Below are 12,922 nucleotides of genomic sequence, written 5' to 3'. Positions count from 1 at the left end.
AAAAACTACATTCATTACCTGTTTTTCAAATGATGAACTGTATCTAACAAGTCACAAAATCTAGTAATTTATGCTGCCAGACTGTTACAAGATAATTTATATTGTCTGCTATATTCCACAACTGTGAAAATAAAAGAAATTAACACTTCAGTAGTAAAGAGATTTACTAATACTATCAATTTATATGTCTTGAGTATAGCTGTTGATCTACTCTAAGCATCTTTACTCAAAATTCAAAGTAAGCCATTAATATACATCAATATTCATTAGAAAACAAGCATTGCAATTACACTACCAACTATGAGAAGAAATATGTCAGTTTTCATGTTTTCATTTGTGCTGATGAATTATGGGTCAGATTTCTAGTAAAGCTATTAGGTGAGAAAAGTTGACCAGCAGAAGACATCAGTCAAAATTACTTGCCAGCCTCTAGCTAGGGCATGACATCTCTGGGCTATTTGACTATTCATCTCTCTTTCTCTCTTCCTTGGAATTCGGATTGTAAGGAGAAATGTCCACCTTACAGAAAACACTGACATTGAGAATTTTCCCTTTTACCACTTATATATACTTTGATTCCCATCCCCTCTAGCTTAAGTTTTCAAGACACGTAAGACACTCTGAGTATGTGGAACAGCAGAGAAAGCAGAAAAAGGGGGAGAAGGGGGAAAGATAAGGTGTGTGGCCAATGACCCCCAATCTCCTAGCACAAAGTTCCCAGATTTTGTCATTCAACATAGCATTGGATCAGTAGAGTAGTAATATCCACAGATGGTGCCTCAACCTGGTAGACCCAAGGATGGCTCAATGATCCTACAAATTCCATTATGATTCATTAAAAAAATCTGGCTTCCAGGAAGGAGACAGAAACACTGATAGGCCTAGTACCTAGAAAAGGGTGGAAGGTCATGGACTACAAGAATCTCACAACCAAACACAATGGTGAGGTCCAGAAAGCCCAAATCAGCTGCCAGGATGGCATTCAAAAGACAAAACAGAAACAGCCTAATTTCAGTGGGTACCAGGGCACAATGCCCAGTCACCAAGCATGCCAAGCCCCGCGCAAAGAGGCACAGCGAAGGTCAAACAATGAAGTGTCCTTCACCTAGTGCCATGAGGACACTAAGCTTTCCCCTTCACACAAATGCCACATCAGGAACAAGGGAAGGGAGAATTCTTGAGAAATTAGATCTACCAACAAAGAGTTTTTAAACTGGAGACTAACATGCTTTTCACTGACAAGGTCAGATGTTTTCCATTTTCAATGAGGATGGGAGCTTTGAAAGCATGGTAAAAGCAGCTATAGAAAAGATTTCTTGTGTTTATCTTAAAAGGAGTAAATGTTTACACATATGCCCATCCTAAAACATTTTCTCTGATTCCAACTTCCCTATCTAGTCAAGTCTTAGTCAAAGTGTGGTCTGTGGACTGCACCCATCAGGAAACCTCATTGCCAGCCCATAGTCAGATAAATAGGTGAAAATGAGAATAAGTGGTTAGAAAATCCCATAGCAATTTGCCCTTGCCCACAAATCTTTGACCAGTGGGTCCATCTCGCTGAACAGAGCAGAGACAAGAGCAGGTATGGTCAAACTTAAGATGTCTGAGTTCCACACAATGCACTATGCTGTAGGGCTACATTGCAGCCTGTGACTAACTGAGTAAAAAATAACCCTATACCATAAATAGTTTGAGAAGGACAAATGTAGATCAGTGTGCAGCCTAAATCTGCCACCAATTTCAGTATGAATTCTGGGTTTTGTATTTAGAATCACAATGGTGCCAAATAGACCAACATGAACAGAGGACTTCACATGTAAATGATATGTTCACACCCAGAAAAGACCAAGTGGCATCAGGCTGTTAAAACCAAGTTTCCATAGCAGTTCAACTAAGGAAGAAGAAAAAAAAAAAGCTGTGACATTACTTTCCATAACAGCAAGTACCATATCCACACTGCAAAAGGGAATTTAATTTTAGGCAAATAATATCAAGTCACATGAAATTAATATTGTAAATTTGGATATTATTGATTTGGGGGTAGTATTGTTTGTGTTCCAACTGTAAAATCCATTTGCCTTTGTGGTTGTATGAGCACTACCAGCATCGGGAATTTGCACCTAGGTTTATGTTAGTACATATTTAAGTAGCAAAATAAAAATAAATGAGGTTGGCAATGGAGAGCTGCAAGAATTTATTTTCCTCTAAAAAGATTCCAAACATGATTTCAACTTGAAAAATAATGCTCTTTGGATACAGGGTTGAGGTCAGAAGCCTGGACTGCAGAAAATCAGAAAATTAACAATAGGAAGAGGCCAAGCCAGCTAAGCATCTGAGCTGGCCTTTTATATCCACATCCAGAAAGGAGGTTGGGGTGGAGGGCAGCAGTCCGGAAACATTGTACGCATTGCAACTTAGTTGCAATGATTGAGTTATTTTGTTATAAATGAGTCACAATTTTATTACACTTGTTATTAATTAAGCCCAAAGGGATGGAAAAGCCTCATAATAGATTTGAATTTCATTTTGGAAAACTAAGAAAAAATTTTAATGACAAAACTTTCTTCATGAAACAAAAGTTATGTCAATAACACCTCCATCTAGAAATAGCACACTAGTAGACACCAGTACTTTCAGACCCTCAGTCTTATCAGCTTCTCACCTTTGTAATATAACAATGTATAATAATGGCTTTTACCTCTAAACATAAACCCAGGAGGTCAGTGTGCCAAGAATCACACTTAGTATTCCAATAAGGAATATTAAGAGGGGCTTTCTATGCCGAGTCCAAGCAACCAGGAAAGTGGCTGAAAGAGAATTTTAATTCCTGTTTTCTGATTCTGAGCCCAGAGTTAAGAAATATATTAAAAACATTGACACAGCATTTAGTTATTCTTAGAAGATAATAATAATAATAATAATAATAATAATAACCCAATTCTATCAATAGTGAAAAAGACATTTTCTATAATATAACTACTATAATTTTTCTCTTTCAGTTAAAAAAATCGCTCAGGCCAGGTGTGGTGGCGCACGCTTGTAATCCCCGCGCTTGGGAGGCTGAGACAGGAGGATCACACAGGTTTGAAGCCAGCCTCAGCTACTGAGTGAGGCTCTCAGCAACTTAGTGAGACCCTGTTTCCAAATAAAATATAAAAAAGGTCTGGGAGTATAGCCCGGAGGTAAAAAAAAAAAAAAAGCCCCTGGGTTCCACCCCCAGTACCACCAAAAAAAAAAAAAAAAAATCACTCAGAATTCCAAAATACTTAAGCTCTACATATAAGTGTGTGTGTGTGTGTGTGTGTGTGTGTGTGTGTGTGTGTGTGTGAGAGAGAGAGAGAGAGAGAGAGAGAGAGAGAGAGAGAGAGAGAGGCCAGTTTATTAATTTTGCTTAACTAAAGGGGAAAAACACAGCTAGGCACAGTAAGCATGTTCATGACCAGCCATTCTGGCCATCCTTTATTGTTACATGATTATACCAGATCATGTTCAATTTTTCCCTTATGCAGATTGCAGGGAAGGGGGCATATGGGTAAATCACTACAAGGTAGAAATACCAGACTCTGTATCAAGATAATAGATCTAAAGACACAACCCTAACTCTAATCCGTACCTAAACCAGAGACCAAATCTTCCATATTATCTATATTTTCCTGATCACCAAGTCCCTCTCCTGTACCTCTTCATGCCTTAAAAAGAGCAGTAGTAGCCAGGCATGGTGGCTCATGCTTGTAATGCTAGCATCTGGGAAGCTGAGACATAAGTATTAAGTATTATGGTTCGCGGACAGCCTCAGCTACTTAATGAGGCCCTTTGCAACTCAGTGAGACCCTGTTTCAAAATAAACAAGAAAAAAATTAAGCTGGGAGTGTTGCTTGGAGGTAGAATGTCCCTGGGTTCCATCTCCTGTACCCCCCCCCAAAAAAAAAAAAAACAGAGCAGTAGCCAGCTATTTGATTCCTGTTTATCCAGCCCCTCCCTTTTTTTTTTTTTTTTTTTTTTTTTTTTTGGTGGTGGTGGTGGTACTGGGGGTGGAACCCAGGAGCTTTTCTATCTCCAGATTATACTCCCAGACCTATTTTATATTTTATTTGGAAACAGAGTCTCACTAAGTTGCTGAGAGCCTCACTAAGTAGCTGAGGCTGGCTTTGAACCTATGGGATCCTCCTGTCTCAACCTCCCAAGCGCGGGGATTACAAGTGTGCCACCACGCCCGGCTAGTCCCTCCATTTTCAAATCTCTTTCCCATGCAGCTAGGTAATCTTACTTAGAAGAAAATCAAATCCTGTTGCTTCTCTACTGGAATTCCTTCAAGTAACTCCTCATCTCCAGCTTGATCCATATGAACTCTAACCAGGCCTATGAAGTTCCTCCAAATCCACCCCTCTCTAGCCTCATGTTCTCCCACTGTTTTCCCAACACATAGAAGAAATAAATACTCATATCTATACTCCACATGCATGTTCATTTCCTACACCACAGATTCAAGAATGCTGCCATTGTTCTTGAACCAGCTCACTCTACAGTGTGTTGGAGCACAGCATGCCTTTACATGAAATGTTTTTTTCTTATGTTCCCCTCTGAGCCTCCTAAGTTCCTCCCCTTTCTCCAGGTCTTCTAACTCTTCCTGTATGCCACCTCCTCTGACCCTCTGGTGGTCATCCTCTGAAGCTTCTTTCTCTCCATCCACCCCCAAAACAATGATTCCCTCTGCTCTGTGCCCTTAACACTGATTGGTACTGGAGTAAAGGGGCTACTCTGGAGATCTGTCATACCCATGACAGATGGATATCTGCTATACCTAATAATTTCCTTGCAGTTCTCTTTACTCATTTTCTTGAAAATAGAAACCATGATTTTTTCAGTGCCAGCACCTGTGATAGCAAGTAGTGCTCGATAAACATTTGCAAGTAAGAAGTATGGCCTTGGGCACCTTTCTTTCTACACTGGAGTTTCTTCATTTTTGTGAGGGAGTCAGACTAGAATACATCAAAAGAACTTGGCTTCAGAAAGTTCTGTGTTTCACTGTATTTTTTCACAAAACATTGCACTTTTCCCCCCTACTAGTTTGTGAGTTTTGTAAAGAATAAAAATCTTATTGTTTCATCATTAGGATATACCCTCAGGTGTTAAGGTTACAGATCTCTATCAAAATATTGTAAAAGTTATGATAGTTACCATTACTGAGACCCGACCATGTCAAAGATACTATAAATTCCTCCACATTTATTAATTTCATTTATGCCTCACATGAGAGAGACGCTACTTGTGCAAATTTAGAAGAGAACAAAAGAGCTTTGGGATGTTAAACGGCCACAGAACTAATAAGTGCTGGAGTGGATTTAAACTTAATGACATTTGACTTCTAATTACTTGTTAACAATCACTGTGCTAAAGCCAAGGAATCCATCTAGGATACAAGCCATATCTTCTCCACATTCCTCATTTGATACATAAAGTTTAATCACTGTTGAAATGAAGGACTGTATGTTTAAATTGGTAAATATATTTAGACAATGTAACTTTCCCATAAAACTGACAGCCCTCTCCCCTTGGCCACTGACATGCCCAAACTAGGCTTCTTTGCAGGAAGAAGTAAACTTTAAGAAAAGATCAAACAAAAGACTAAAACCCAAGTCTTGGCTTTGCACTTGAATATTGTTCTGTTAAACATTCGCTTTGTATTTTACTCTTGTATTTTATATTACTAACTAGCATTGTCAGTTAACTGAAAACGAATCAAATTTTAAATGTCTTAAACACTCTGTTATCAAATAACATTGAATAAAGCGGTTTTAAGGCCCATGGTATTCAATTCTCTATTTCCTGTACTAACACTAGTTGACACTTGTTTTTCTTCATGAAAGAAACCAATCAGGTTGCAGCAGAAGAGAGCATTATCTGGAGTCTTTTTGTTTGGCCACTGGTAGCCAGGAAAATTCCCAGATCTATGGCTTTCATTAAACTGAATGTTGACAACATTAAACTGAATGTTGACAACAGAGTAAAGGCACAATGACTACTGGCAGTATAGTCATTTGCCCGCTCATCACAATGAGAAATAACACTCAGTTCTTAACTCCTGCCTTCATGGTGACTACTCTTAGGAGAAAAGGAAAACCATATAAGAATGTCAAACCTCCAGGGAAAAAGCTATTCACTTAGAAGGGTTACTTTAAGTTTAGTCAAATAATTCTACTTCAAAATATGTTGATGTTTCAGTCCTTATTGTTAAAGGTAATACACCTGTCTTGCAAAATCAGTTTGCCAAATGCCCAAAATATATTTTAGAAGTGTCTTCCCAGTATGTGAAACTTAAAAACAAAACTTCTGAATAATTTCTAATGAAAAATTTGGTGGCAGCATTAAAATTCCTTTTTGAAATAAAAAATGAGGTGTTATAATGTTATAAAATGCTATAAACTTTTGTTCAATGTAACCTTACTACTACTACTACTACTACTACTACTCTTTTTTTCTTCTTTTTTTTCTTCTCCTCCTCCTCCTCCTCCTCCTCCTTCCTTTCTGCTTTTGTCTCTAGAAACTGGTGCCCTAAATCTTTGGTAACTTTAGGCAAATTTATTAATTCTGAGCTTCAGTATTTCATTTGATAGGGAACTAATAATACTTATCTTGGAGGAATGTCAGTACCAAATAATTATCCCAAACACTGCATGTGAAACCTGTGCCTGACACACAGCAGACTCTAGTTGTTGTTGATTTCTTCTCTCCTCCCCACAGTGTTTCCCAGTCAAACTCAAATTTCAAATTGGATTTTCATGAAGCATATTGTAGAGCAGCATCTCTGGATCTTTTTGTAATGTAGAAAATGAAACAGACCAAGGGTGCAGTAATACTTTTTAAGAACTCTGTGCTTTCTCGTAGATGTGTTATAATAGCTAATTATATCTAAAGATATCCACATACTCTCATTTGCCAAAACATAAGCAAAAACCCAACAATTCCTACAACAAATGTCCAAAGGAATGTTCTCAAGTTTGCTTGTAAAACTCCAAAACTTGTAAGAAAAACAAAAAGGCAAAAGCACGGAAAATTATTTTTAAAAACACATTTTCCCCTGGTGAACATATATGCTGATGTGATATACATTATTCACATCTTTATAATTAAGCAATATTCACACATATTGGTAAATATACATACAATTAAAATAAATAAGAAAGTATCAATTACTGTTTTTATTTTTCCAAAACAAAACTAGCGAAAAGTATGTTTGCAATGATAGCTGATAAATAATCTTCCTAAGCAGTATGTTTGATTTCATATCCTAAGTACACACTGTTAAATCACAATGAATATCTACTAACAGAAGCCACACAATTCAGAAGGAAAACTGCAAAGCAAAAGAAAGGCACTGTTAATTACGGAGGCACCTATTCCTTTGTAAGAAGATTTTCCTTAACGACTATATTTCTATTACACGTAATCAGCTAATAAGCAGATGTAAAACAACCAATGAAGTGCTTAATTTAATTTGACTAAAAGGGACATTAAGAAGAACAGTTTCCAGAGCATTTCTCTTCTCCCAAACCATGTGCCCAAAAAGTACATTTTGGTGGCTTCTAAATGGATTGGGTTTAGGAGCTCAAGCAGAAAATCAGGGGGAGGACAGAGAAATGTGTCTTGAATCTTAATAGAATGTCACCTTACATGGTGAGTCTTAGCATGTCATTTTGGAAGTGACTGCATTTACCTGCATAACCATATGTTATAGGTTCCCTGTTCAACGCTGCATGCAATAGCAATAGGTCATTCAATAGAATCTTGACAGAGAGGCCTTCAAGAGGAACCCAAGTTACAGGCAGTGTATAGGTATGACATGAAATTATAAAGACTAGCCAATCTCTTTTTCACATATGATAATACCAAGAAAGCACATTCCCTCAATTTTTGAGTTAATTTTTTGTTGTTGTTTTTTGGGAGGGTGTTAGTTTGGTTTGGGGGGGGGGGTTGTGGTACTGGATATTGAACCCAGGGCATTCTGCCTCTGAGCTACACCCTCAGCCCAATTTTTTATTCTTTATTTTGAAACAGCATCTCACTAAGTTGCAGAGGCCCTCACTAAGTAGCTGAGGCTGGATCTCGAACCCAAATACTCCTATCTCAGCCTCCCAAGTACTGGGATTACAAGCCTGTGCCACCATGCCCAGCTTAAAATTAGTATTTTTTAACAGAATAATGCTAAGACATATAATTGTTCATATTTTTTTTAAGAAACTAGCATCTTGTATTAATTTGTGTTACATTTCAGGAAGAGATTTAACTAAGCAAAATCTATGTGGAAAAATGTTATGCTAGAGTGGTCTCCATAATAGGTTTTGGAATGTTTCGATGTAAACTAGGGCTGGGAGAGCATTGATTCTATGAGCACATCGATCTTAGAATTTAATTGTAAAATAGTCGAAATTGACCTTTTGATCAAAGATAGCCACAAACAAAAGTAAAAATGTATCTGTCCAATATTTATTATTTTTCTTATCACCTGACAGTTGAACCTTTTATTCATATTTTAAAAGAACATAATTCAATACCATTTAAATTAGTTAAAATTTTAAGTTCCAAGGGGGAAAAAATCTATATAATCTGACTTCAGAAACAAATATAAAACACTGCTCAATACTTTACAATAAGATTCTTCAAAAAGGTTAAGCCAGGCTCAAACAGTGTCCTTTGACAGATTTGTTAAAAAGTCATGTAGGTAAGCAGTGTGGTGGTACATGGCTCTAATACCAGTACTTGGGAGGCAAAGATAGGAGGATTGCAGCTTCAAGGTCAGCCTCAGCAACTTAGTGAGACCCTGTTTCAAAATAAATGTCCCTGGATTCAATCCCCAGTAACACACACACACACACACACACACACACACACACACACACACACACAGTCAAGTCAAATAGGTTTTTCAGTTCATTTAAACACACACATATCCATGCATGCACATACACACACGATACAACCACAAAAACACATACTAGGCAAACAGGAATTTTTTTTAAAGAAACAAAAACACTTATTTGGGCATCCTCAGTAAAGCAGAACTGAAAAAATTTTATAGCCAAAAAAATTATTAGTTGTTTAGAAAAGCATCTTAAAAGCAAAGAAAGAAGAAACCTTCAGAATGAAAAAAAAGACACTAAGTAACAAACATTCCCTGTTCCCTCCTATTGGCGAAGCTACAGCAGCCCAATTTCTGACTCAGTTTTTATGTTCTGGACAAATTTCGGTCTTATCTCCAGCAAGCAGATTAGGTGATCATCTTTCAAAGTTTTCCTATATTTCTAAAAGGCACACAAGTACATTTTGTCACTATCCCCCCAAAAAAAAAATTCTACTCACTTCAGCATTCTGATAAAACTTGTTGGCAGCACAGTGATTTGATTTTATTTTTATCAAATGGATACATTTAACGTCAAGTGCATTGTGACATTTACTTGATAGCACAGACACTCCATGCTTGGCAGAACACGTTCATTCAGTGCCTTTACCTGGTTATAAATTCTTGGTACTGCTCTTTGCAACTTTTACAATAGGATTTACTAAAGCGAGAAGCAGCAACATTCCTAAGACAGGGGTGCCTTTTGAGTAGGTAAACCTAAGGTCACCTGCCAAAAAGTGGGCTGGAAAATGAATGCACAAATCTAACAAGGAAGTGGTTAAGGGGAATAAATTCCCTGAGTCATTAAACAGGATATAAACCGAAGACAGGTTGTGCCACCTAGAGAAAAACTGGAAATTGTACATTGGTTCTCCAGTAGTAAGCATTATTTCAATAGCTGAAACTTTTGGCATGCCCAATAACCAAGCCAGCATCCATACCAGCCCATGGAGCTGCCAGAATCAAGCTCTTCTGAAAACTCTGCCTTCCCCACACACCAGATTGGCTTCCTGCTTGCCTCGCCCACCCACCCATGCAACACCATCTAACCTCCAGACCAACTGTTTCCCACAATCCATGCAGAGACCCAGCATCCTGAAACCCCTTCAATGGAAGGGAAGCGTTTCCCTGGAAGCCAGGACAGGCCAGGTGGAAGACCTTGACAGCCAGGGTCCCTCCGGATGCTGGCAGAGCCACCACACACACACACACACACACACACATCAGCCCCACGGGGCCTGCATAGGAAATTCTGGTGCACACAGTGCATCACATCCAGGTTACTGAGCTGAACTCCTTGGCCAACCTCTGCACAATCCAAACACCAGGCAATGACCTCAACAGAACCAAGTATTTAAGGTGCAAAAGGCCTTCAACTTTCCTCTCCGCAAATCACTTAAAAGCAACGTGCCCAGCACACTTGTCAGGCTGCAGCACAAAAGGTCTGTAAGCCACCTGGCACAGAAAAGCCGCCTTTTACAAAGAAAATAGGCAGTAATTATGAAAAGCCCGCAGTCCTGCGGTATTAACTTGACAGCGGGGACTGCGCTGGGGCATAACTCATCTCCCAAGCAATCCCTCCCAGCCCCCGACCCCGGATCCGGGGACGGTCTTCTTTACCCTTCCCCTCCGGGGACGTGGGCAGCGCCCCCTTCCCGCCCCCACCGCACTCTCCTTCCTCCGCCTCTCCTCCTTTATGAATCTCCAGCAACTTTGGTCTTGGCAGCACCACCACAGCCCAGCCAGAGGCTGGGACACCGTGAAGACGGCCGCGAGAGGAGAAGGAGGAAGAAGAGGAGGAGGAAAGTTTGAAAAGTCACTTAAAGCACTGCGGGGTCCCCACCTTCGCCGCCGCCACCAGCACCCCCGGCGCGCACCCCCAGCCCGCTGGGGCTCCACGTGCGCGCGGGCCCTGGGGAGCTGGAGAACCCCGGCATCCTCGCCAGGAAACCTTTCCCCAAGCGAAAAGTTCCCCGCTGCGGGGCACCATTCTTCCCTTTTTCCACTACCCCCCCCCCCAAAAAAAAAAACCAGGTCGGAGTTCTCCGCGCGCCAGGCTCCGCCCGGGCCGGGCCGGCGCCGTCCCGCGGGCCGCGGGGGGAGGGCGGACCCCCGCCTCGCCGGCCCCGCCGCTCACCTCGCTCCTGCTCCTCCGCCTGCAGGCAGATGGGGATGTTCTTCTTCCAGCCGGGCATGGTGTCGGCGCCCGCGCTCGCTCGCTCCTGCTCCGGGGCTGGGCCGCCGCGGCGCTCGGGCTTCAGCGGGGCTGGGGCGCCGAGGCGGCTCCGGGGCGCATCGAGGCGGCGCCCCAAACTCGCCGGGCGCGGGGCAGGGCTGGGGCGGGGGCGCGAGGCCGGGCCGGGCCGGGGGCGCGGGGCCGCTGCAGGCCGAGCGCGGGCGCTGCGCAGCCCGGGAGGTGGGCGCCGGCGGGAGCGCAGGGCTGGCGCCGCCGCCTCTCCCCTCCTCCCCCTCCTCCTCCTCCTCCTCCTCTTCCTCCTCCCGCTGCCGCCGCGGCTCCGTCCTCGTCTCTCCGCCGCCAGCAGGTGGGACTGGGAGCCGCCGATTGCCGCACAAAGCTCCGGCGGCCGCGGGACCGAGGCTGCCGCGGGCTCCCGGGCGGCCGAGCCTCCCCCGGGACGCGCGCGAGGCCGGGCGGGCAGGGAGGGGGCGCTCACACCCCCCGCGCCCCGCCGCAGGTGCCGAGCCCGGCACCCCGCCCCGGCCGCCGCTCCAGCCGCTCAGGCGACGACCCCCGCGGAGGGGGGCAGCGTCCTCCCCTCCAGGCCCTCCTCCTCGCCGCGCCCCCGCCCGCGCCCTCCCCCCACGCGGAGACTCGCGGCCCCCGGATTCCCTAACTTCGCCCTCCACCGAGGGAGATGGCAACTTTCGGGATGGTCAGCGTGGGTCCCCCGGAATGGGTTTTGCTGGAGGGGTGGGGACCGCGTGGAGTGGAGGGAGCCTCTTTTGTTTTATATGATGGAAGCAGGCATTGGCTGCGTGAATATTTAATAGCTGTCTTCTAGTGTAAGGAAGGATTTTATGATCGGGTTTTATGATTAGTTTCTTCCTCTCGTCACAGGCTCGTAGAAAATCAGTGGGGAAATGAAGAAGGGGTGAGGGGAGGGAGCGAGCTTTGCAGTGGAGCCTGGAAGGCTCTGCCCAGACGTGGGGGCTCTGGTTTGTGGTTTTAATAGGGTCAGGAGGGGTACTTGGCAACTGCCTGTCCTGCAGCGGGGTGACATCCATCTGCCTTAAGGCTGGGGGCTGGCTACATAATACCTGTGTCCTCCTTTCCTATCTGATATGGACTGAAGAATTTTGAGCCCCTGAGGCTATAACTACTGGTTTGTTGTTGTTAAGGACCAACCACTGACTGCACTGTTATGACTTTCTGTCCTGCAATTTATTTTAGCCTCTGAAGAAACTACACTTTGCTCTCCCAAACTGACGAGGACACTGGTTACAGCGTCTCTCTCTCTCTCTCTCTCTCTCTCTCTCTCTCTCTCTCTCTCTCTCTCTCTCTCTCTCTCTTCTCTCTCTCTCTCCTCTCAGAAACATAATACTACTGCCAGAGAAACAGAAATGTAATAACTACAAAAGACTAAGAAACAGAATCTCTTTTCCTCCGCAGCCCCATAATCAGCCTTACTGAGCAGGGCTGTTTGCACCTGCTGTTGCTCCTTGCCTGGATGGCTGTCACTGCAGAACTTCCCAGCTGCCAAAGACAAGTGGCTCTGTCTCCTAAGCAAAGAAGAGGCTCAGGACTAGAAGCTTCGAGGGTAGAACTAAAAAGTCACATCAACCCAGGGGTTATGGGTAGAAATCCAATCTGAGCTGCTCAGATCTTCTTCCCAGATTCTTTGAGAGGTAAAATCCAGAAAACCAATATAAATGTCACATCTGTCACTCTTAAATGGCACTCCCTACATCCTAAAATAAACAAGATTCCTTGTGCACCTCGCCCTTGCCCTTGCCTTGTTTCAAGAACTAGTCTTGCCATTTTTTTATGTGAAGAAAGGCATTTTG

The 12,922-nt window shown here is 42.9% G+C and overlaps 1 protein-coding gene across 5 annotated transcripts in view; it reads right to left on the bottom strand.

Moving 5' to 3' along the window:
* The window catches only part of GRIP1 (glutamate receptor interacting protein 1), a gene marked incomplete at both ends in the record, with an annotated part of 711,985 nt that extends 700,894 nt beyond the window's left edge, over positions 1-11,091 (bottom strand). For all 5 annotated transcript variants that reach the window (XM_080705916.1, XM_080705922.1, XM_080705911.1 and 2 more), the window contains one exon: positions 11,034-11,091. In XM_080705916.1, the coding sequence (XP_080562042.1) occupies positions 11,034-11,091 (58 nt within the window). The remainder of the gene's footprint in view (positions 1-11,033) is intronic.
* Between the last annotated feature and the right edge of the window lie 1,831 nt (positions 11,092-12,922).

This window comes from Muscardinus avellanarius (genome assembly GCF_963383645.1).
Source record: "Muscardinus avellanarius genome assembly, chromosome: 11".
In the NCBI taxonomy this organism is placed as follows: domain Eukaryota; kingdom Metazoa; phylum Chordata; class Mammalia; order Rodentia; family Gliridae; genus Muscardinus; species Muscardinus avellanarius.
This window is presented reverse-complemented; position numbering and strand designations above follow the sequence as displayed.